This window comes from Babylonia areolata, chromosome 12, assembly GCF_041734735.1.
Source record: "Babylonia areolata isolate BAREFJ2019XMU chromosome 12, ASM4173473v1, whole genome shotgun sequence".
NCBI classification, from domain to species: Eukaryota; Metazoa; Mollusca; class Gastropoda; order Neogastropoda; family Buccinidae; genus Babylonia; species Babylonia areolata.
Window position 1 is genome coordinate 34,715,164 of NC_134887.1, and position 26,111 is coordinate 34,741,274.

At 42.2% G+C, this 26,111-nt stretch overlaps 2 protein-coding genes across 3 annotated transcripts; both read right to left on the reverse strand.

Moving 5' to 3' along the window:
- Nucleotides 1–2,110: 2,110 nt before the first annotated feature.
- On the reverse strand, nt 2,111–11,421 carry LOC143288167 (putative FERM domain-containing protein FRMD8P1). Its single transcript, XM_076596469.1, has 4 exons — nt 10,926–11,421; nt 9,275–9,394; nt 6,434–6,610; nt 2,111–5,007 (listed from the first exon to the last, which is right to left on the reverse strand). The coding sequence occupies exons 1-4, from the start codon at nt 11,325–11,327 to the stop codon at nt 4,345–4,347; spliced, it is 1,362 nt and encodes a 453-aa protein (XP_076452584.1). The 5' UTR covers nt 11,328–11,421; the 3' UTR covers nt 2,111–4,344.
- A 4,993-nt stretch (nt 11,422–16,414) lies between these two features.
- LOC143288168 (putative adenylyltransferase/sulfurtransferase MoeZ) lies at nt 16,415–26,023 on the reverse strand. 2 transcript variants are annotated; one of them, XM_076596471.1, is made up of 5 exons: nt 25,753–26,017; nt 23,375–23,557; nt 21,431–21,536; nt 18,928–19,023; nt 16,415–17,330 (listed from the first exon to the last, which is right to left on the reverse strand). In XM_076596471.1, exons 2-5 carry the CDS (start codon nt 23,555–23,557, stop codon nt 17,137–17,139), a joined length of 579 nt encoding a protein of 192 aa, XP_076452586.1. In that variant the 5' UTR covers nt 25,753–26,017; the 3' UTR covers nt 16,415–17,136. The 2 variants fall into 2 exon arrangements, with proteins under 2 accessions (XP_076452586.1, XP_076452585.1); XM_076596470.1 differs by having other exon boundaries at nt 16,416–17,330; nt 25,931–26,023.
- Nucleotides 26,024–26,111: the final 88 nt, after the last annotated feature.

A 26,111-nucleotide genomic window follows, 5' to 3' on the forward strand; every position in this document is an offset into this window, starting at 1 on the left:
CAGAACATTACTAACCTGAGCATTTATCACAACCACAAAACAATACCTTCAGGAACATTTCTCATAACCACAGTGACCACTGCTGAGCATTTCCAATGCCAGCAAGCAGAAATCAAATCAAATGAAATCAAATCAAATCACTGTTGGAAAACAGCTGACCAGTAACATACCACTATACAGAAGATACCCAAGTTACACTAGCATCACTTAAGGCCAGACACGGTAGTACAAAAACGTATGAAATAAAGTATAAATGAAGTTTATGGCTTTCTGTGACATGGTATGCAAAGATATTGGACTAAACATGTCTAAAAAGGTCATTTTGTGCAGTTTGTCGTGACAGTCTCCATGGAAACGAATCAAAAATGGCCGACAAACAAAAAAATTAAAAGCTTAAAACTTCGGTACCTTTATAGATATGTTATTTCTGTTTGTTTTATTTGATTTATTTGTATTTGTTCTTTATTATAGTGCAGTGGTATTTTGGAATTTGAATAAATACATTTATTATTATTTTTTTGTTGAAATGTGTATAAATTCCTTGACATAATGTTTTTCAAATGAGTGTATATTCATTCTTTTACTAGTACTATACAAACCACTGCACTATAATAAAGATGAATACATAAAGAAAAATAGTACCAAGTTTGAACATGCTATCTTTTAAAGTTTTTGAGCATTAGCATTTTGAAAAATGGTATTACGAAGACAAAACACAAAACTGAAAAAACAGGAAAAGAAAGAGATGTGCTTGTACTCACAAGAAATCACACATGTTGATGCTGTTTGAAGCTTTATTTAAGTGAATATAGTACCCAGGTGAAACGGACTATAAAGATCAGATGTTGAAGAAGCAAATTATGCGAAAAAACGAAAATCACAAAAAAATCATGATTTTCGGTCAAAATTTCACTACCGTGTCTGGCCTTAACTCTTTCACCACCAAGTTTCTGTGAGAAAAAAAACGCTTCCGAGCGCCAAACAGTTTATGTCAAAACAGCACAATGCCCTTGTTGTTCACTTCAAATTTGGTCAGGGGGCAAAAGGCTAGTCATTGTTCCATTGGTGGAAAACTGGCTGCAGCTGACAAGCTCTGTCACCGTGTGAAAAATTGTCTTATCAACATCACCACCCTCCATGTTGACTAAAGTCGCCTATGGCGGTGCACTGTCCAGTCAACTACAGTCGCCTATGGCGGTGCACTGTCTAGTCAACTAGTCAACTACAGTCGCCTATGGCGGTGCACTGTCTAGTCAACTAGTCAATTACAGTCGCCTATGGCGGTGCACTGTCTAGTCAACTACAGTCGCCTATGGCGGTGCACTGTCTAGTCAACAACAGTCGCCTATGGCGGTGCACTGTCTAGTCAACTACAGTCGCCTATGGCGGTGCACTGTCTAGTCAACTACAGTCGCCTATGGCGGTGCACTGTCTAGTCAACTACAGTCGCCAATGGCGGTGCACTGTCTAGTCAACTACAGTAGCCTATGGCGGTGCACTGTCTAGTCAACTACAGTCGCCTATGGCGGTGCACTGTCTAGTCAACTACAGTCGCCTATGGCGGTGCACTGTCTAGTCAACTACAGTCGCCTATGGCGGTGCACTGTCTAGTCAACTACAGTCACCTACGGCGGTGAAAAGAGATAAACTGGAATGATGTCAAACTGAACTCAAGTTACAATTTATAACAACCACCACCACCACCACAACAAACAGACTGGGACTTCAGCAACAATAATATTTTTTCTTCATCACCATCAACATTTCTATCATTATCACACTTCTTGTTTTTAAATTTATCACATTATTTTTTATTTTTGTGTGTGTTTTTCTTCTTTAATTTATCACACTGAATACTGTGTGAGTGTAAAAGGAAAAAAAACAACACCACAACAACAACAAAACCCAGAGCTGTTGTGGGAAAGCAACAATGATAAGCTTTTGTGTGTGTGTGTGTGTGTGTGTGTGTGTGTGTGTGTGTGTGTGTGTGCATGACAGAGAGAGAGAGAGAGAGAGAGAGAGAGAGAGAGAGAGAGAGATGTATAAACAACAACAACAAAAAATTAAAAAAAAAAAAGTTCCAAAAACTGAGAAAATGGAACAGGTAGGAATAGGCGCTGAGTATGAAGAGAAAAGCACAGACGCACTTGGACTCAACAGCGGCAAAGACAAGAAGAGTGAAAATCAATACAGAACAGAGAAGAAGAAAGCACTGTCATTTGAACACGCTTTTCAAAGAAACAAGAAAATGTATTCATTACATTTCCAGGTCAGGCAGCCTACATAAATAGTTCAATAACTTAAAAAAAAAAAAAATTTAAAAATCTGTTTCAGCATCCTCATATATAAACTTTTTGCACGTCGTCATAAATGACAAGCATATCTGAAATGTGAAATGCTAAACATAAAGCTTCAGTTTTGCTTTGAAGTCCATCGATTTTTTTTTTCCTCTGGTCAAAAATATAAAGAACTTTTGGAATGTAAACTGCTAACCATAAGGCATCAGTCTTATTGTGACATCTATAGACTTTTCCATCTGGTCAATGAATGGAAAGAACCTTTTGAATGTATACAGTTCAACATTTTGCCTGAGTACAAAAGCAAAACCCAAAAGACATGTATGATTTTTTTTAGCAAGTAATGACAAAACAAAATGTGTTCCTGTTCAATGGATTTTGCTTGGTGGAAAAAATGTTAAAACTTAAAACTAAAACCGGATACAATACATCCATTGAAACTCTTGAGTCTATTATAAGTGCATAGGCAAAAAGTCATGTAACCTGTTTAAAACTAAACTGATATGTATCAAAGTTATTTCTAAAAAAAACCTTTTTTTTAAAAATCAGAGATTCATTGATCAGACTTGATTCCTAAACATCAACACGCAATGTTATAAAAGAAGTGATAATAAGATTTTACAAAACAAAATCAGATTTCCATTTTCAAAAAGATTCTTTTTTTCTTATAAAGCTTCGGCTGTTGAACAATACATAAGCAATACATGAAGTGAAAATGAGATTTTTACAAGATGACATCAGATTTCCATTAAAAAATTTTTTGGTGTTTATTTCACTTTTAAATTTCAGCTGTTAAACTTCATCAATTTCCATAAGAAACAACAAACTATGCACACTGACTAAACTTTCCCAACAATATTATATATTCCTGTAATATTTCTTCAGACAAGATTTTATGTAAACATACGGTGAAAGACACTTTGTGAAACATTTTAGATGCACCGTATCAAGTAGGAATTTTGATTGTCCTTTGGGTTGGTTTGTTTGTTTTTTTTTGTTTTTTTTAAATAAGGCCAAAACTGATAACAAATTATTTTGATTCAACTTGGGAGTCTGGATGACAAAACAACAAACTGTCTGAGCCAACCAACACTGATTTTTAAATTTTTTTTTTATTTTCTGAGTCTTGTGCACTGCCAACAGACTAATGTGGTCTGCTTCCAACTACAGACTTCACAATAAGTTAAGGACCACTTCATAACAGCAGATATGTTTTTCAAAGAATGTTTAAAAAAACAACAACTGAGATATGATTCAAATCAAGCAGGCTGCATATGGACCACCACTGGGCTCTCACTGAATACACTGACGGCTATTTTCAGGCATGTGTGCGCCAAAAACTGTTTGCAAAATGCCTATAAAAAATTAGTTTTTCAGCCAAAAATTCATCATAGTTATTTAGTGGTATTTAACTCACTCAGTACGGCCAGTCCTCTCTTCTCCTCTACACAGACCCCTCGGATGTCCAGTGGGTGTCTGAATGACCCAACCTTTAGCTTCCGTCGTCAGAATTGTGGTTTTCTTTGTCAACATTTACCTCTTCAGTATAAGAGCCTTCCCATTGCAATATTTTGATGATGGTAATTGGGGTGAAACGCTGTTAATGTCGTCTCTTTCGCCGTTCGTATGGAGAGAGTTAACTGACAGCTATGGTCTGTTAGTGGCCATACAAAAAAACGGGAGGTGCGTACAGTGCAAGAAAGCATCTCTGAGCGGTGCTCATTACATTGACTGTATACACTGCTGTTGTCCAAAATTTCACCATCATTTCGCTCACCCCCCCACAACCCCCAAGAAGAAAATTGTGCAAAATAAGTGGTCCTTAAACTTTTTTTGTGAACCCTATAGAACACACCACAGAAAGAAAGATGAAAAAAAAGAAAAAAAAAGAAGAGTGGGTGGGTGTGTGGGTGTGTGGGTGAGTGGGTTAAAATGACTGATCAACATTCCCCCCCCCCTTCACTCAATCTCCAGCTGGTGGGTGGGTAAGAACGACCCGATCGGCATTCTTTCCTCACCTTCTTACGGCATTCTTTCCCCCACCTTCTTACTCAGCCTCCAGTTTGTCCCCCTGCTTGGTGAAGGTGGACAGGCACAGCCTCTCCAGCTTGTTGAGGATCTTGCGGCTGGAGCTGTCGAACAGGCCCGAGTCCACAAAGTCCATGCCCGCCGCGTTCACCCCGCCCAGGCGCTGGTGCAGCTTCCGGCGGACGCACGTGTCGATCAGCGCGTCCATCAGCTTGGCCTCCCGCGAGTAGATCTTCAGCAGCTTCGTCACCGCCGTCACACCCTCCGCCTCCTCCGGGTCCAGGTTGATCCCGCTCCTGGAGCCACCGTTGTTCGACCCACCCCCTTCCGACGGCGAGGCGCTACTGCTGAGGAACTGCAGGAAGAGACAGGGGGGTGGGTCGTTGTCCCCGTCGAAGTCGGGGTCGCGGAACTCCCAGGACAGCTGGGCAAAGGGGATGGAGAGGAGCAGCTCGCAACGGGCCCGGTCCACGATGGTGACACAGTCCATGTTGATAGCCACCCACACCTCCGTGTCCGCTGGAGGCAGGATCAGCTTCTTCAGGCGGCCCGTCGGCGTCTCCACCTGCCCCGAGAAGAAGGCGGCGCCGTAGAAGGGGTAGGTCCAGCACACCTCCAGGTACTTGCGGTACAGGATGGACAGGCTCTTGTCGATGTCCAGGTCCGCATACTCTTCCGATGTCTGCATCCCCCCCCACACCCCAAAAAAAGCATGTGGAAATAAACTGTAGTGTAATAACAGTAACAGTCATGATGATAATGGTAATGATAATAACAACAATAACCGTAACAACAATAATGCAGATTGACACCCACAACTCACAGACAGGGAGCTCATTGTAATAATAAAAACAGTCATAATAATGATAATAATAATGATAATCATCATCATCATTACCATAATCGTAATGATAACAACAACAATAATCATAACAACAATAATGTGAATTGACGCCCAAACCTCACAGACAGAGAACTCATAGCATCAATATGAGAAAAAAAAAAAGGTGTATGAACATGAATGTATGGCAGTCAGATGTGTCTTGACTATGATCATCAGAACAGCAGAGGAGGCTGTATGGTACTGCCCTCCCAAAACAACACTGGAAATTGAATGAAAAAAAAAAGAAAAAAAAAGAAGAAAAAAAAAAGAAAAAAAAGAAAGAAAACAATACGTTGAAGGTTTCTGATAATCATCATCAAAAGCGACTTTTAACTAATTTTGTGGTGAAGGGTCTGTCGTGTGTGTGTGTGTGCTAAGTGCTGAACTAAGATCACTTGCCAACCTGAGCTGACCATGCTGAGGGAATCATGAGACTGAAAAGCCTGACAGCCAACTTCACAATATCTCTTGGCGCCCTGCTCACTATTTTTTTCCTACTTCTGGAATTGCACAACATTGTACGTTCACCCACTGCCGGTAATGACCAAAAGTTTGCCCATCGTCAGTAATGCACGAACAACTTTGCTTATTACATAAATGGACAGATAAAAAAAAAAAAAAAAAAAAAAAAAAAAAATTTGGCAATTCCTATTAATGTGCAAATCACTGCTATTAAGCAATAGCAATACACACACACACACACACACACACACACACACACACACACATCTGTGTAATCTCCTTAGTGGAACAATTATTGGCATTTAAAATAACAAATTTCTTTTTTTTTCTGTGTGAAAAAAAAATCTAAAATGCTAAACAAGCAAACATTCACACACACACACACACACACACACACACACACACCACACACACACACACATGTGCATAGTCACATGCAAATAAAGTTAAATTTTTCCCCTTGGCGTGTCTACCTACACTTATAGTGAAAAGACGTTATACTAAAGAACAAACATGCACACACCCCATAGACACTTAAAAAAAAACAAAAAAAAAAACAACCTCTTCTAAGTGAAAAGACGTTAAAAACTCTAAGCATGAATGAACCAACAGTGGACACAGACAGCAAAACACAGAGCCATTCATTCCCCCCCCCCCCCCCCCCCCCCCCACCCCCCCCCCCCCCCCCCCCCAATCCCCTCACAAACCCCCCGTCCCAACCCCTACCCCCGTCACACACAGAGAAATTAATGTTCTATCTGACCTTTTTATGAGCGTCCATGAACAGTTCCTCGCAGTCCCTGGCCTGGGGTTTGGTGCGAGCGAAGAAGAGGAAGCGTTCCTTGACGTACATGTGCTCAGGGTAGAACTGCATCAGGCTGGCCCGGTAGTCAGCCAGCATGTGCGTCTGTCTGTTGTACTTGCCCAGGTGAATCAGAGCCTGCAAAACACCGAGTGTCAGCGAATCGATTGCAATCGCGCCTTAATTTTAGCGTGATCGCCCGATCGAGCTATATAATCATGTGACCTGGTTGGAGACTTCTTCTTCTTCTTCTTCTGCGTTCACTCGTATGCACCACGAGTGGGCTTTTATGTGTATGACCGTTTTTACCCTGCCATGTAGGCAGACATACTCCGTTTTCGGGGCTGTGCATGCTGGGTATATTCTTGTTTACATAACCCACCGAACGCTGACATGGATTACAGGATTTTTAACGTGCGTATTTGATCTTCTGCTTGCATATACACACGAAGGGGGTTCAGGCACTAGCAGGTCTGCACATATGTTGACCTGGGAGATCGGAAAAATCTCCACCCTTTACCCACCAGGTGCCGTCACTGTGATTCGAACCTGGGACCCTCAGATTGACAGTCCAATGCTTTGGTTGGGCACAATTTGACAAAAAACAAGAACGCCAGAGAATCAACAGACAGACAGAAAATACCAAAAAACCCAACTTAGCCGTATGAAGAGCACAGGAACAGAAGTCATGATGGCTGCTGTAAAAAGAGGGCGCTAGTCAGGGGGGCAAAGGGGAGGTTATCAACTTCCGGGAGGTTATCGGCCGTAGCGGATAGTAGTTTTGCACAGGACAGGAATGTCAGACCCCTGCCGGAGTCTGCACTAGTGGGTCACAGTTAAGTATGTGTAATTAAGCAATGTTTTTTAGTTTCAGTTTTGCAAGGAGGCGGCAACCGCATTCCGACAAATCCATACATACATACATATATATATATATATATATATATATTGTCAGGCAGATGCCTGAAAAGCAAATACACTCAGTCAGGCCCTAAGTGCATGCATCATATGTTTGTGTGCCTTCCAAAGGCAACAGACTTTTTTTTTTGCCAGAGGACGACAGCCCCTTTTGTTGACATGGTAATTATGATGGTCTTGTCATCTCATCTGAATGACTAGATGCTCCGTCTGATTGATTTTCCAGTCAAACTTGGGACAGAGGGGCAGAAAGAGAGACAGGAGATCACGATTTGAACCAGGACCCTCACAAACACTGCACTGGCAGAGAAATGTATTTGTATTTGTATTTCTTTTTATCACAACAGATTTCTCTGTGTGAAATTCGGGCTGCTCTCCCCAGGGAGAGCGTGTGGCTACACTACAGCGCCACCCATTTTTTTGTATTTTTTGCAGTTTTTATTTGTTTTTCCTATCGAAGTGGATTTTTCTACAGAATTTTGCCAGGAACAACCCTTTTGTTGCCGTGGGTTCTTTTACGTGTGCTAAGTGCATGTTGCACACGGGACCTCGGTTTATCGTCTCATCCGAATGACTAGCGTCCAGACCACCACTCAAGGTCTAGTGGAGGGGGAGAAAAAATCAGCGGCTAAGCCGTGATTCGAACCAGCGCGCTCAGATTCTCTCGCTTCCTAGGCGGACGCGTTACCTCTAGGCCATCACTCCACCATGTCTTGACCATTCCTGCCACCTTCCTACTACTTCAAAACGTGTTGTCAGAAGCAAAACTGCCTAACGAAACAACAGAGTGTCAACATGATTCATGGTGGGAACCAGCTCACTCTTTTTTTTTTAAACTGCATATCGAGTGGAGTGATGGTCTAGAGGTAACGCGTCCGCCTAGGAAGCGAGAGAATTTGAGCGCGCTGGTTCGAATCACGGCTCAGCCGCCGATATTTTCTCCCCCTCCACTAGACCTTGAGTGGTGGTCTGGACGCTAGTCATTCGGATGAGATGATAAACCGAGGTCCCGTGTGCAGCATGCACTTAGCGCACATAAAAGAACCCACGGCAACAAAGGGGTTGTTCCTGGCAAAATTCTGTAGGAAAATCACTTCGATAGGAAAAACAAATAAAAGTGCACGCAGGAAAAAATACAAAAAAATGGGTGGCGCTGTAGCATAGCGACGCGCTCTCCCTGGGGAGAGCAGCCCGAATTTCACAGAGAGAAATCTGTTGTGATAAAAAAGAAATAACAATACAAATATTGGATCAATTAAAAAAAAAAAAAAAAAGAAAAATTTTCTCAAGGCCTGACTTAGTGCGTTGGGTTACGCTGCTGGTCAGGCATCTGCTTGGCAGATGTGGTGTAGCGTATATATGGATTTGACCGAAACGCAGTGATGCCTCCTTGAGCTGCTGATGCCGATACTGATACTGAAATGATAACATGCTGTCATGAAGATCTAGGCGGCGCCATGGCAGAATCGGGTCAGGTGTTGGGACTTCTGATCCAGAGACCACAGTTCAGGGCCCTACTTCAGCGTGGTTCTTGCTTTATTTCTAAAAATGAAAGTGTGAATTTCATAAATTTGCTTGGATCATAATTATCCTATTTCCAGCAACTTATGTCATGATGATTATATATATATATATATATATATATATATATATATATTGTGTTTTTTTGCTTTTTTTTTGTTGGTTTGTGTGTGTGTGTGTGTGTGTGTGTGTGCGTGTGTGTGTGTGTGAGTGAGTATGTATTGCACTGAATGGTGATCAGCAAGTTTTTTTAGTGTGCAATTGTCCATCAAAACAGAAAGTAGTGAGATGTCATCACCCTTTTAAAGGGACTTTAACTTTTAACTTGGAATCAACTACTAAGAAGCACTGGACGTGACTTACTTGCAAACCAGCCAGGCGATGGTAGTCTTCCATGTACAAGGCGTAGCGGCCTTGCACCACGTTGAACTTGGCTTCATGATACAGCAGACACAGCATTTGTTCGTTGGTCACAAACACCTCCTGTAACACACACACACACACACACACACACACACACACACACACACACACACACACATGTAGTATAGAAACACCAATGATAATAATAATGAAGTATTCATCTACAGCGCTGTTCCCTCAGAGAGGCTCACAGCACTTCACACATGAAATGTAACAATAAAAAAAACAACAACAATTCTCAAGAAAATTCAAAGTTATAACAATCACTCATGGTGCTCCACAAATTATGAGTTGCAAAAGAGAAGCAACTATCATAAGAAAAAGAACCAACCTCGAAGAAACAGCCACCATCGTCACATAATGAACAGCACACACACACACACTCACACAAACACACATTCACACAAACACACACACACACATACATCACCTCCACCCACCCACACACACACATCACTGGAAAAAGTAGTACATGTATCCTTCATTTAACAGCAAATTAGACGAAACTGTTACTCAAATGCAAGACAAAGTTTTCAGCTGGGACTTGAAAGAGTCAAGGGAAGGGGCCTTTCGTAGGTCGGCAGGCAGTGAGTTCCAGACAATTGGGGCTGAGAAACTAAATCATCAGTGACTGAAGGTATTCAGATTCGTGTTCAACACACAAAGTAACTTTCAGCCAAAGATCAAAGTGACATAAATTTAATTAAACTAAAGATTACATGTAAGACAAAGAGAGGCACACAAACTTTATTTATAGCACCAACACTGAATCCTCACTTCAGCTTCACCACTTCAGCTGTATCAGTGCATTATCTTAAAGCAGTTAAAAAACAACAACACAACTCTTATGATCATAATTTTTATATGATGTTAATTAATAACAACATTAATGATAATCATGATTTTATTCATCATCATCATAATTATATATATACTTACACTGTGTAAATGTCTAGATGATCATGGCTCAAAGAACTTTTCAAGACACCATACTGACTTCTTCAAACTCATCCTCATAACCCTCTTCCCTCACACACACGTGCGCACAAGCAAGCAATTCTGGCCAGGCATGTTGTGAATGGGTTGGGAATAAAAATGGCTGAAAAGCTGTATCTTTTTAACTTTCAGCTACATCTAAAGGATTCTCGCGTCATAATATATTCACCGAGTTTTAGGCAGTTTGTACAATTCACTATTGAATGGCTCTCCTCCTGAATTCATCAACAATCTTTGAACAGACATTTCAATATGTAAATCATTCATTTGTTCACTTGATTACACCCTCCGCCCCACCCTCATGTCCAAATACCTTTATGCACACACACACTTGCAAACACCTACCAAAATATAATGTTCAAGCTTCACTCTCCTGCCTGCCCATCCTATTCTTCTTCTTGTCTTCTCTTCTTCTTCTTGGGTGTAGGCAGCCAACATCTACATTAAGACGAATCAGCCGCACTTATCACTTATTTGTAACACACACTGACACACCACACACACACACTTGTGAAGTGATGTACAGTATGTCAGCTCAAATCAAGTTTGTGCATGACATTTTTTCACATTACAACATTAATCGCCTCACGCGTACCTGGTCTTTGGGATAGAAAACGTCCCTCTGAAGCATCAGCACGGGCTCACTGTCGCGTATCTCATCATTCTTTGCATCAGTGTACAGAGAACACAGCTGGTCCCACTGCTGAATGATCTGAAACGGCTGGTGATGGCCTTTCATGCGAATGTCCAAGATGGGAGAAACGAACCACAGCGAGAACACCTCTTTAGCATCCTGAGGCAAACCCTGCTCCTCGATCACCAATTCCAGAAGTTCGTCAGATCGTGCGAGATGGCCATCCTCCAGGTGGAAATAAATGCCAGCTCGATCACGTAGAAAGATGACCAGTTCTGCTGGTTCTTTTTGATTCTTATCTGGCAGCAACGAGGCTTTTTCGTTGCGCTGGCGAGCGTTTGCTTCTTCGTCGAAGTCCGACATTTTCTCATCCAATTCGAGCAAACCTTGTCGGTCAATGGGTACGTTTACGCCTGGCTGACCGCTCACGGGAGCAGATTTCCGAGGGTAAAACCGAAACTCATTCGACCGCAAGATTCCTCCTCCATAGACCGGAAGCGCAGACTGTTGTGACGGTGACAACGGTGACTGTCCAGACTTCACGTTCTTGATTGGAGAGAGTAATTTCCCTTATGAAATGTGGCTTTGCTTCTACTTTCGGTTTTGTTCCACCTTGCCGTCTGCTGTAGTTCTTCTTCTTCTTCTTCTTCCGGTGATGTCCAGCAGTCAGCCTTGGCAATTACTGACATTTGGAGAAGCTGTGCACCGCATTGGTATCAGACGAAGAGAGAGAGAGAGAGAGAGAGAGAGAGAGGTTGTTGGTAGAATGGAGGCCCCAGCACTGACCACTTGCCTGAATGCATGTCTGAGTCAGTGAAAAACAAATCACTCTTTACCATTCTTTGTCCTCTTGGCTTCATTGTTTATTAATTTGAAGTCTGAAAACCACCGAGGCTATGTGTTTGTTTTGTGTTGCCCGTGTGTTCTGTGTGGCTTATTCAGGATTAAAGAGGCTATGCCAGTCTTGAATAAAAGCTAATCATAGTGTTTGCACATTTCTTCTGTCTTTCTTCTGCTGTGTGCACATGTCAAATGATCGGTATAAGGACAAGCCTGGCACTTCCTTTTAGAGGAAGTGTCTGGGTTTGTTCCGACATACCTTTTATTGACCTGTGTGCTAGCTGAAACGGTAGCTAAAGCAGCATTGAAGTTGTGTACCTTGTGAATGGAGAGAGTTACCACTCTTTACTATTTGTTAACAAACCTCCTCTCCGTCTCACGTAAATCAAAGCACTGTCAGAGATTCACTATAGCATCCTTTTATTCTGACTCCTTGACTGAGTAAGCTTGATACGAGATCGGTCAGTGGCATGACTCTGAAGTGCTGTTACTACTTTTTTTGTGTACTTATCAAGAGGAGTGATGGCCTAGAGGTAACGCGTCCACCTAGGAAGCGAGAGAATCTGAGCGCACTGGTTCGAATCATGGCTCAGCCGCAAATATTTTCTCCCCCTCTACTAGACCTTGAGTGGTGGTCTGGATGCTAGTCATTCGGATGAGATGATAAACCAAGGTCCTGTGTGCAGCATGCACTTAGCACACGTAAAAGAAACCATGGCAACAAAAGGGTTGTTCCTGGCAAAAATCTGTAGAAAAATCCACTTCAATAGGAAAAACAAATAAAACTGCACGCAGGAAAAAATTTTTTAAAAAAAGGTTGGCGCTGTAGTGTAGCAATGCGCTCTCCCTGGGGAGAGCAGCCCGAACTTCACACACAGAAATCTGTCGTGATAAAAAGAAATACAAATACAATTGGTGTCATTGGTGTGTGTGTGTGTGTGTGTGTGTTGGTGTGTGCGTTTTTTTTGTTTTTGTTTTGTGTGTATGTGTGTGTGTGAGTGTGTGTGTGGGTGTTTTTGTGCTTGTGTGTATGTGTTTGTGTGTGTGTGTGTGTATGTGTAGTTTGTGTGTGTGTGTGTGTGTGTGTGTGTGTGTGTGTGTGTGTGTAAGCCCACAGATGCACATTTGTGTGCGTTCACACAGGAATTTATTTGACACAACTACACAATCAGTGGGTGTAAATGCCTGCATTTACATGCCTGGAAATAACATCTGGCACACTAATGTCAACACCACAACTGACAGATTACTTCTCAAGCAAAGAATCAAAGAAAAACCAAGACCAACAACATTCTTTAGCTTTGAACTTTTTAATAAACATCACCAAAAATCAATGTCCTGATAGCACAAAAGCAGTGCTATTTGCTACAACAGCAATAATCAAAAACATGCAAACCCCAAACCCACAAAATGTTATGGACGTTAGGGATAAAGTAATCTCTAGGAAATCCTCTAAACACAGGAATATATCCCAAGGAAAAATAAATATGTCATGTTAATCTCTTGAGCTTGCCTCAAACGAGACATCTGCATTGGCACACAAGATGGTTAAAACATGATATATGGCGACTGATACTGAATTAATATCTATTTACAAAAGAAAATTAAAATAAGACAAGTGATAGAGCGATGTATAAGGATAGAGAGAGAAAGAGAGACAGTGACTGACTGAGAGAGAGAGAGAGAGAGAGAGAGAGAGAGAGAGAGAGAGATGGTAAAAGAATTCGTTCAAACATTTTAATTCAAGAAACAAGACAAAATACAGTGTTAAATACAAAAAAAAAACCTTGAGGAAAACAAGATGTTGCCTTTGTCACGTTCTTTCAAGTAATGAAAGAGAGCATATGAATTGGTGGCTCATGGAAAATTTATCAAAATGTGTGTGTGTGTGTGTGTTTGTGTATGTGTATGTGTTTGTGTGTGTATTTGCGTGTGTGTATGCGTATGCATGTGTGTGTGTGAGCGTGTGTGCATTCATGAATGCATGCATGCATGTGTGTGTGTTTGTGTGTGTGTGTGTGTGCGTGCGTGCATGTGCGCGCGTGTGTGTGAGTGTGCATGTGTGCGCATGCATGCATGTACTATGAGGTTTCAAACCATGAAACAAGCCAAAAAGATATACATTGAACTATGCAAAACAACAACAAACAAACAAACACCAACAAAAATCAAATCAACACAAAAACAAAAAAGTGCTTCAAGCAATACACAAACAAGAGCTAGTTTTTCTCCTTTAAGTTCACCTGCACACACAAAATGTCATCTGGAAACCACACTATAGAACAATTGCTCTACCTTGTGTCGGTGTATTAGAAGCGATGCTGGCAGCAGCAACTAAAACAATAAATGCCTTGAAAATCAAGGCACTGACGAAAAACAGGCAGCCTTGCTAAAAAAGACCCACAATCAAACTTGCCAAGTAAGCTTGTATATCTCACTCAATGTTTCTGCTCACTCATGTATAAGTACATTGCACAATAATTCTCAGGACCACAACTACGGGGCACATGATTCAATCAGCTGGCTGTGCTTTCCTGAACGTTTTGTGTGAACCTTTGTCAGTACAACATGAGGTGTGGGTTTTTTTTTTCTTTGCCCACTGCAGTTCAATATTACTTCTTTTTTTTTTTTAAATAAACTTTTTTGTTATAGATTTTGAAACACATAATACATTTGCAAAAAAAAAAAACCAAACCAAGCAAACATACATTGGAAAGGAAGAGAAGAAAAATAATGTGTGTGTGTGTGTGTGTGTGTGTGTGTGTGTGTGTGTGTGTGTGTGTGTGTGTTAGCGGGGGGAAAGGGGGTTAGGGTTTGTGTGTGTGTGTGTGTGTGTGTGTGTGTGTGTGTGTGTGTGAGTGTGTAGGGTGTGTGTGTGTGTGTGTTAGCGGGGGGAAAGGGGGTTAGGGTTTGTGTGTGTGTGTGTGTGTGTGTGTGTGTGTGTGTGTGTGTGTGTGTTAGCGGGGGGAAAGGGGGTTAGGGTTTTTGTGTGTGTGTGTGTGTGTGTGAGTGTGTAGGGTGTGTGTGTGTGTGTGTTAGTGGGGGGAAAGGGGGTTAGGGTTTAGAGTTAGGGATGAAAAAGGAAACAGAACTGAAAACTCCATGACGACACAGAAGCATAATCTTGTGAAGTAAACAACTGCAAATGAACAACATTAAATAATGTGGCAAAAAATGGTGACTGCACTATATATATATTTGTATTTGTATTTGTATTCCTTTTTATCACAACAGATTTCTCTGTGTGAAATTCGGGCTGCTCTCCCCAGGGAGAGCGTGTCGCTACACTACAGCGCCACCCATTTTTTTTTGTATTTTTTCATGTGTGCAGTTTTATTTGTTTTTCCTGTTTTCCACAGAATTTTGCCAGGAACAACCCTTTTGTTGCCATGGTTTTTTTTTACGTGCGCTAAGTGCATGCTGCACACGGGACTTCGGTTTATCGTCTCATCCGAATGACTAGCGTCCAGACCACCACTCAAGGTCTAGTGGAGGGGGAGAAAATATCGGCGGCTGAGCCGTGATTCAAACCAGCGCCCTCAGATTCTCTCGCTTCCTAGGCGGACGCGTTACCTCTAGGCCATCGCTCCACTATATATATATATATATTCTTTAAATTATTTTTTTTATAATAAATGACACAGACTGATACAGAAGGTTCAGATTTGTTGATGTTCTCCACATTACAGGGCCCCAGCTGACCTGACTACAACTACAGAGTATACATTTATCTATATTTCAATCTGCATGATTACAAACGGGCTGTGTATAATGACACAGTTTAAATACACTGCCGGAGAATTTGCTTTGAAAACATGGCACATCTTTGAAACAGGACAGACGCAAAGAAGCAGGGAATGATGATGATGATGATGATGATGATGATGATTACAATGATGGCAGGCCCTCAAGTCTAAAATTTGTTAGATCAAACCCAACATTCAGCTGTTAGTCTACAACAAGTATATATGTATAACACATGTTAGAACTAACATAACCATCCCATTAGTAACACACCACCACGATCTTGAACAACATGTTAAAAAAAACAACAACAAAAAAACCCAACAAAAAACAAAAAAAAACCCCACCAAGACACCATGGTGAAATGGTTAGTGCTACAGACCGACAACTGGGAGGATGCAGGTTAGAGCTTCGTCAGAGGTAGTTTTTTTAATTTATTTATTTATTTTTTTCAATCAGCGACCAGCTCCTATCCAGAGCTGAGCATGTGATGAGATCACATGAGAAAAAAAAACTTTGACCACACAGTTGAGGGCCACCCACTTCATGGATGCGTCTTTGCGAGTGAAGCTCAAGTTTCCTGACCAGCACTGCAGGTGTCTGCATCTCTCAGGACTGTGTATAAAAACTTTATCACTTGTTGTCCTGTTCATCTAAAACTGTGTTGTATTGTGAAATTGTTTTAAATAAAAATACTGTTTAAAACTGTCAAATGAATACTGGCACATACTTTGAAACAGGCCATGGATTCTGTAATGTAATCATGGTAATTGAGGAAGCACAATTAAAGGGGGAAATAAATAAATAAATAAATAAAACTACCTCTGACGAAGCTCTAACCTGCATCCTCCCAGCTGTCGGTCTGTAGCACTAACCATTTCACCATGGTGTCTTGGTGGGTTTTTTCATTATCTATGCCATATACCTGGCTACGTTTGTGACCAACTATTAGACAATCTGTCCAAAACCATGTTACACTGCATATACATCACAATCAAAATGCATTGATGGAAAATAAAAAATGAAATGCAAATACTTCATCACTAACTTTGTACCAGAAATGGGCATATCAACAACAAAGATAATTCAATTCACCAAATGCACTAGCTATATACTGTCATGACATTTCCAGTCACATGAAACAAAGCAAGTGACTAACCAAGGTTGTTGTTTTGTTTTTTTTTCCCACCAGAAATGACCACCTCACTCCCCAAATGATTTTGTGGTAATACATTTCCTCGCTATCTTGTTTGTCAAACTTTACAAGATACTCAGCAATGTGTCATCCATTCAATGTTGATGGTAACAATACTCTGTGCTCTGTGTTAATAATACCATGTGTCTGTTGTCATAATATTGCATCCCCCCCCCCCCCTTTGCTCACAACAACAGATGGATGGGTTTCCACCTTGACCCCCTAAAAATTAAAAAAAAAAAAAAAAGAAAAAACGAAAAACAAGCAGTAGTTCTTTCTGGACCTGGTGATATGGCACCACTAAAATCTCTCCAGTTCTAATAAAAAAAAGAAAAAAAAAAAAGGAAAAAAAAAAGAAGATATTGCACGGACTGTGGCAACGACATGCTCAGCCTACACCTTGGACCCGCGGACATCAGAACACCTGAGGTCCTTGTTCAGCAGCTTGCCCCACACGGCGTTGTAGGGGTGACAGACTACGGTGGGCTGTTCCATCACGTTGATCATGGGCCGCCCCTCGTTCGCCCACTTGAAAAGGGAACCTTCCAGGTTGTACACTTGCACGGGCTGTACACCCGCAGTTTTACCTGTGCAAGAGGTTTGATTGATTGATTGATGTTGATACTTATATATAGCGCCTATCCTCGGTCAGAGACCAAGCTCTAAGCGCTTTACATACACGGGGGACATTTGCACCACAGGCTGCCTACCTGGGTAGAGCCAACTGACGGCTGCCACTGGGCGCTCATCATTCGTTTCCTGTGTCATTCAATCAGATTTCAGACGCACACGCATACACACTCAGACAGACATGTAACATTTTACGTGTATGACCGTTTTTATTTATTTACCCCGCCATGTAGGCAGCCATACTCCGTTTTCGGGGGTGTGCATGCTGGGTATATTCTTGTTTCCATAACCCACCGAACTCTGACATGGATTACAGGATCTTTAATGTGCGTATTTGATCTTCTGCATGCGCATACACACGAAGGGGGTTCAGGCACTAGCAGGTCTGCACATATGTTAACCTGGGAGATCGGAAAAATCTCCACCCTTTACCCACCAGGTGCACCGAGATTCGAACCCAGGAACCTCAGATTGAAAGTCCAGCACTTTAACCATTCGGCTACTGCACCCGTCAGACAGAGGTGAGGTGTTTCTTGATATGATGCCATTTTAAACTGACAAGAAACAGCAAGTCTGCGTTGATAAATTGTGCTGTCAAAATATAATTCGATGTGAATTTTACGTAAATAAGTAACGGCTAGTTTGCATTCATAATACGTGGTGATAATATACAATTTGATGTCTGTTTATGAGCTGGCGTGTACGTGGGTGTGTGTGTGTGTGTTTTGTGTGTGTGTGTGTGTGTGTGTGTGTGTGTGTGTGTGTGTGTACGTCTTGTGTGGAGTGGGTGTGGGATTGTGGGTTGGAGTTGGAACTGGAGGATGTGTGCATGCAGGTGGATTCTTGTGTTTTTTTGTTGTTTTTTTTGTTTTTTTTTGTAGTATGCATACATCATTGTATTTTTCATTGTAAACACCCAGAGCTTTTGTATCATTAGATAGGGTGTACCAAATGTCCTTTTATCATCATCACCACTGTTTTCTTATGTTCATATAAACAAGTAACATATGTACATTGCTGATAGAAAGAATGATGGAAGGCTAGTGCATGCAACCTTTAGGCAAAAAGGAGGAAAATGAGTGACAGGTCCTCAAAGCACAAATTCTCTAAACCATTGCACAAACACAGACACAGGCACACACAGACACACACACATACATATATATATATCTCTAAATAAATAAATATATATGTATGTATGCAGACAGAGGGAGACAGACAGGCAGACAGACAGACACAGAGACAGAGAGAGAGAAAGAGAGAAAGAAAGAGAGAGACATATATAATCTCCACACACATACACACACACACACAAACTCATGTATATATATCTCTCTAAATAAATAAATAAATATATATATTTATGTATGCAGAGAGAGAGAGAGACAGACAGACAGACAGACAGACACAGAGACAGAGAGAAAGAGAGAGAGAGAGAGAGAGAGAGAGAGAGATTCATATTATCTCCACACACACACACACACACTCTCTCTCTCTCTCTCTCTACTCTCTCTCTCTGTGAGCAGTTACTCTCAGTGCAAAAAAGACCACTACCTTTGTCACCAGACTGCAGAAATGCCTGCAGCTTGTCAGCCAGGGCAGAAGACCTGTAGCCTATGGAGCAGTAGCAGACCACAGTGCATGGTTTGTCTGAAAGCATCAACATGAAATAAAGCACATGTTTCTCAGCATCTTCAGTGTATGTGTGTGAGTGAGTGGGCAGGGGAATGAGGCGGGGGAATTATAATGGGCGTTTGTGTGCATGCATGGATGTATGTAGGGAGAGGGTGGGGGAGACACGTATGGGAGCATGTGTGTGCGTTAGAATATTTTTTTGAGATAATGATATTAATCAAATTTGGTAAATTGATTTGTTAAATATGTTCTTTTTAAATCATACCTTCCCTCAAATCAGAATTTCCTTGTGTTGCTCAGTTGATATTTTATTCAAATGGTTGCGAAAATGTCAGTACAACAAACAGTTAATCTGACAATAAATGGTTTCAGTCAGTCAATCTTCAGTCCCAGTTTCCGGAATCTTTTTTTGCATTCCCAAAGTCAGCAGAGGGGAAACATGGTGAGAGAGCTGTTGGTTCTCCAGCTGCACAAGCCTGGAATTCACTGCCTTTTAAATATATATACATATTAAAAAAAAAAAAGTCAGTCACAGTCTCTCACATCCTTTAAATCAAAATCAAAATGTGTGTGTGTGTGTGTGTGTGTGTGTGTGTGTGTGTGAGCGCATGCACGTGCATGAGTGTGTGGATGAGTATTAGAGTGTGTGTGTGTGCGTGCGTGCGTGCATGCGTGCGTGCATCTGTGCGCGTGCACACGTGTGTGTGTGTGTGTGTGTGTGTGTGTGTGTGTGTGTGTGTGTGCGTGCGTGCGTGCATGCGTGCGTGTGTGTGTATGTGCATGCATGTTAGCTGTCTGTCTGTGTGACTGACATGTTATGTTAAAGTGCTGTGAGACTTTGAAAAGTGCCACATAAATGTTAATAAAAGGTTCCAGTTAAAGATCCCAGTGTCTTCTACAATGAATGGATCTCCACAACTCGTCAGAAGTAAGACCCATAGACACAGATCGTTTTCTTTTCAATCGCCAAAGACGTGGAACAAGCTCCCTGATAACCTCCGTCATTCTGATTCCCTCGCATCTTTTAAATCTCGTCTCAAAACTCACCTTTTCCCTCAGCAGTTAGTTCAATTTGTGGCCGGTACACTTCCTTTGCGTTAGCTGTGCTTGACCATGTATGTATACAAATGTATGTGTACATAACTACATGCATGTACATGAATGTGTATTGTGTGTGCGTGCGTTTATGAAAGTTTGTGCCTGCCTATGTGTGCGTATGTGTTAGGGTAGCTGTTAGATACACATGTATTGTTAAAATGTATGTATGCAGTGTGCGTGCGTGTGTGCGTGCGTGCGTGCGTGTGTGTGTAGTCATATTTTGGTATGTGTATGTAACACAGATGTAATGTTTCATGTTAACAAAGCGTTTTTGTAAAGCACCTAGAACAGATTTCTGGATAGTGTGCTATATAAGTATCCATTATTATTATTAACTTGTCCAGGGCTCAGTAAAGAAAGACAGGGCTCAATCCTCTCCTCAACCATTCACACACCGGTAGAGTGAGAAACAATGTGGAGTGAGGGCCTAGAGGTAACACGTCCGCCTAGGAAGCGATATTTCCCCCCCCCCCCCCCTCCACTAGACCTTGAGTGGTGGCCTGGACGCTAGTCATTCGGATGAAATGATAAACCGAGGTCCTGTGTGCAGTATGCATTTAGCACACGTAAAAGAACCCACGGCAACAAAAGGGTTGTTCCTGGCAAAATTCTGTAGAAAAATCCACTTTGACAGGAAAAACAAATAAAACTGCACGCAGGAAAAAAAAAAAAAAAAAAAAAGGGTGGCGCTGTATTATAGCGACACGCTCTCCCTGGGGACAGCAGCCTGAATTTCACACAGAGAAATCTGTTGTGAGAAAAAGAAATACAAATACAAATGGAGTACAGTGCTTTCCCTAAGACACAACATCATGCCAAAACGAGGACTGGAACCCGGATCACTGGTGGACACAGGATCAGCAGTCCACCACAAAACCAACTCTGCAGCAGTGCCTCTACAAATAGGGGGTACACTTGTTGATACTATCATCATTATTTGAACAAACTCACCTGACGGGCGCAATAGCCGAGTGGTTAAAGTGTTGGACTGTCAATCTGAGGGTCCCGGGTTCGAATCACGGTGACGGCGCCTGGTGGGTAAAGGGTGGAGATTTTTATGATCTCCCAGGTCAACATATGTGCAGACCTGCTAGTGCCTGAACCCCCTTCGTGTGTATATGCAAGCAGAAGATCAAATACGCACGTTAAAAATTCCTGTAATCCATGTCAGCGTTCGGTGGGTTATGGAAACAAGAACATACCCAGCATGCACACCCCCGAAAACGGAGTATGGCTGCCTACATGGCGGGGTAAAAATGGTCATACACGTAAAAGCCCACTCGTGTGCATACGAGTGAACGCAGAAGAAGAAGAAGAAACTCACCAGAAGGGATGCTCTCCAGGAGCTGCTGAGGATCACCATTTTGCCAGTCGACACGCTGTGCCCCTGCCAGATGGCTCACATCATATTCACCCTCATCTCGGCAGTCCTAGTAGAAATGAACAATTTTTTGGGGGTTTTTTTTTGCTTGTTTTTTTGGTGCCCCAGAATTTGGGACAAAAAAAAAAAAAAAAAAATCTATAAAGAATGTCGATGTGGATAATGAAATGTTGCTATAAGGGTCCATTTTAGCTTCGGGGACTACCTGACAAGGCTGTACTCTCACAACATATATCCTGGCTAAAGAGCTACACACACATGGCGGGTGTTGGTCAAGGAATTTGAGCAACGGTCCCAAAGATGCATCCATGAGGTGGATTACTCATAACTGTGTAGTCCCAGTCTCACCATCTGGGCCCATATAGCACGCTTAGTTCTGAGTAAGAACTGGCCACAGGCTGGAAAAAAACAACAACCCAAAAACCCCACCTCTGATTGGGCTTGAATCTACACCCTCCCACTTGTCAGTCCACAATGCTTACCACTTCACCATGGCAGCTGGTAAAATATATACATGTGCTCATTATACAAAGATATTCGTCACTTCTGTCCCATCCTGAAGGGGCTCAGAGACACTGCATAGCCAACCGACACCAACCCTACTGCACACCAAGCTCCATGGCTTCAGACAGGACCTGGAGAGGATGACACCAACCCTCCTGCACACCATGCTCCGTGGCTCCAGACATGACTTGGAGAGGACGACACCAACCCTACTGCCCACCAAGCTCCAGACAGGACTTGGAGAGGACGACACCAACCCTACTGCCCACCAAGCTCCAGACAGGACTTGGAGAGGATGACACCAACCCTACTGCCCACCAAGCTCCAGACAGGACCTGGAGAGGACGACACCAACCCTACTGCACACCAAGCTCCACGGCTCCAGACAGGACCTGGAGAGGACGACACCAACCCTACTGCGCACCAAGCTCCATGACACCAACCCTACTGCACACCAAGCTCCACGGCTCCAGACAGGACCTGGAGAGGACGACACCAACCCTACTGCGCACCAAGCTCCATGACACCAACCCTCCAGCACACCAAGCTCCATGACACCAACCCTACTGCACACCAAGCTCCATGGCTCCAGACAGGACCTGGAGAGGACGACACCAACCCTACTGGGCACCAAGCTCCATGGCTCCATTCATCAGATGGGCTGGACTGACACTGTGAAGAGACAAACAAGACGAAGAGGAAGAAGAAAAAGAAGAAGAAGAAGACTGACTGACTGAATCTGTAATGGGTAAAGAATTAGGCACAGTAAAGGCCTTTTTACAATTCTGCCCATTTAACGATACAAAACATAAAAAAAATAAAGAACGACACAAAACATAAAAATAAAGAAATAAACTGAAATAAAGTAAAATAATAAGAATGACGAATAAGAATAGGAACTTGAATAGTCTATTAAAAGTAACAAAGCGATGAAAACTGGAACAATTGGTACATTAAGGAGAAGAAAAAAAAGAAGAAGAAGGAAAAGAAAATTATTCTATTCAATATCTGAAGGCATGGTAAACTGAGAGGAAAACTAAAAAAACAACAAGAAGAAGAACAACAAACATACAATGAAACTGAAGGCAAAATAAACTGAAAATGTGAAAAACATCAAGAACCACACACACACACACACATACACACACACAAACACACAAAAAAAACCCAACTTGGAATGAGCAGCGTAGGAGTAATGCCACTGAAACAGTGCAGATGATGGGGCAGCAAAAAAAAAAAAAAAAAGAAAAAAAAAAAAAGATGGTAAGACATAAGGTCAGTTTCATTCAATCACAGTGAAGATGACCGGCCTTCAGTCAGTGACCAGACAGACAAGAAATACTCTTCAGCATCATTCAAGGGGCTCAACTACAGGTCACTCACCATCAACACAACATTCTGGTCCTCTGCTCCTCCGTGCAGCCAGCTGTGCAAAGTCTCCGTGCTGACGTCTTTCACCCCTGAGAACTTGGCGCGTATTAATTTAATTGTGGCTCTCATGCCCAGCCCCATGCTTGAGCCCGACTCCGTGGAGGATTTGGATGCTGTGTCAGAGTTCTCTGCCATCTGGTGGACACAACAGTTCCATCAGTATCAGTATCAGTATCAGTAGCTCAAGGAGGCGTCACTGCGTTCGGACAAATCCATATATATGCTACACCACGTCTGCCAAGCAGATGCCTGACCAGCAGCATAACCCAACGCGCTTTGTCAGGCCTTGAGAAAAAAAAAAAAAAAAATTCCATCAGTATTTTCTGCTTCTTTTTTTTCCATATCATATCACGTGCGCGCGCGCACACGTGTGTGTGTAGTGTGTGTGTGTGTGTGTGTGTGTGTGTGTGTGTGTGTGTGTGTGTGTGTGTGTGTGTGTGTGTGTGTGTGTGTGTGTGTGTGTGTGTTGTGTGTGTGTGTGTGTGGGAGGGGGGAAGGGTCTGCATATGGTACTCAAACCTGTGGACACTTGCTCCCTAGTTGGATGCAGTACCACTTGTCTTGCAGTTCCATATTTCATGAATGTTCTGGTCAATGTGGGGAATTAATAATAATAATAATGACAGTATTTACATAGCGTTGAATCTTGTGCAGAGACAAATCTGAGCGCTTTCACACCAGTCATTCACACGCATGCACAACTCTAAAACAGAAGAAACGTGAGCGAAGGAAGCAGGGCTCAACTTCTGGAGACGTTTTCCCTTGCAACACCTGTGGGAAGTGCTGCACATCCAGAATCGGCCTCTTCTCCCATATGAGGACACACATCGACAGATAAGCCTGCCTACCTACCCGATGGGAGACTCCATCAATATGTTTTAAATTCAAAGATTCATTCAACAACCATTCAATCAAGAAGTGTGCAAATAACAGAAGTTCACTTTAAAGAAATATTATCAATAAAACAATTCAGACCATTCTCTCAGCTTATGATTTCCACAAATTAATTCTGTTTACTTAAAAAAATCCAAATGCAGTTGTGACCATATCAAACTGATTACAGTTTAACTTCAGATTTACATCCATTTCACTGAAAATTAATAAACAAGAAAGGAGAGTGGAGCTCCCCAGCAAACTACCGTCCCATCTTCATGGCATCCGTCTGTGGCAAACTGATGGAACACATCATTCAAAGTGCCATCACATTACACCTTGAAAAGCACAAGATCATTGTCAATGCCCAGCATGGATTTCACAAAAGAAGATCCTGTGAATCACAACTGATCCTCACAGTGGATGACCTGGCAGCAGCGCTTGACAAGGGAGGGCAAACGGATACCATCTTGCTGGACTTCTCAAAGGCCTTTGACAAGGTGCCTCACCGCTGCCTCCTTCTCAAACTCTGTCACCACGGAATCTGAGGGCAAACTCTTCGCTGGATTGAAGAGTTCCTCACCAACAGAACCCAGCAAGTGAACGTTGAAGGACAGATCTCCACCATCGGCCAAGTGACCTCTGGGGTTTCTCAGGGATCTGTCCTTGGCCCGACCCTGTTTGTCATCTACATCAATGACATCAAGAAAAACATCAGATCCATGATCTGTCTGTTTGCAGATGACACCATCCTATACTGGCAGATCAGGTCCCAAGCAGATACCAACGCCCTCCAGGAAGATCTGAACGAACTTGGGAGAAGACTTGGCAAATGTCATTCAATGCCAGCAAATGTCATGTCCTCCTAGTGACAAGGAAAAGCCCTTCCCTACCACCTACTACTTTCTGCATAATGTGGAACTCCAGACGGTGGAGAAAGCCGAATACCAGGGCGTAGAGTTGTCATCTAGAGCGCACCTCCCTATTGTGGATTATTGCCCTGTATAGGGATTATCACAGGATTATAGACAAGACAACCATTTAAAAATACTAACCTACCCCCCTCCCCCCATACCCGAAATATGCAAAGGTAAGTTACAAAAATCATAGTGGCTTACATCGACAAGTGTCAGTTCATAATATGGATCGTTTCCCATTGTTTGTTTGTTTTATTGGGTTTTTTTTATAGTTTTTTTTTTTTTAAAGAGTAACTTATTATTGTTAGAAGTGTGACTTCTGACGTCACAAATAATACATCACATGTCTGCATTGTAAAACGTTCGCCATAAAAGTTAAAACACACGATATTTTTTCTCTTCTTCTTCTTCTTCAGTGTTGAGGGCCCACAGTCAAACTTGATTATTCTGGCACTTATAAGGTTTACATAGCCCCCCAAGTTTAGGATGCTAAAATATGAAGTTACTCCCCTCTGGTGTGTGACTTCGTGGCAAGCTTACAATGTTAGCTCCCTGTCGACAGCTGGCACTGGTTCTGCAGCAAACACATCAAGCTAGTGGGTGTGGCAGTGTTGGGGATTCATACGGCGTGAGGTGTCACTGCACTGAAGCGGCCCTGGCAGAAGGACAGGAGGAAAAAGGAGACAAAAAAGAAGAAAGAAAACCAAACAAAATCAACCTTTTCTGCTTTCTGTATCCGCCCCTCGCCCCGTCAGATCGTATGCATTAATCAGGATTCAGATGCAGTCGCGCATGGATGATTGTGTACAAGTTTATGGAGTTACGGTTACTTGTTGGATGTGTACCGTTTAACGTCAGAACTGGGAACGGTTTATGAATAAATTTCTCTGATTTTGAAT

Coding starts and splice junctions, on each gene's coding strand:
- LOC143288167 (XM_076596469.1), bottom strand. CDS start 11,327: ATGTCGGACTTCGACGAAGAAGCAAACGCTCGCCAGCGCAACGAAAAA. Junction 9,395..10,925: donor TTTTCTATCCCAAAGACCAG/GTACGCGTGAGG, acceptor TGTGTGTTACAG/GAGGTGTTTGTGACCAACGA. Junction 6,611..9,274: donor ATCGCCTGGCTGGTTTGCAA/GTAAGTCACGTC, acceptor GGTGTTTTGCAG/GCTCTGATTCACCTGGGCAA.
- LOC143288168 (XM_076596471.1), bottom strand. CDS start 23,557: ATGGCAGAGAACTCTGACACAGCATCCAAATCCTCCACGGAGTCGGGC. Junction 21,537..23,374: donor ACCAGAATGTTGTGTTGATG/GTGAGTGACCTG, acceptor CATTTCTACTAG/GACTGCCGAGATGAGGGTGA. Junction 17,331..18,927: donor TCTGCAGTCTGGTGACAAAG/GTAGTGGTCTTT, acceptor CCTCTTGCACAG/GTAAAACTGCGGGTGTACAG.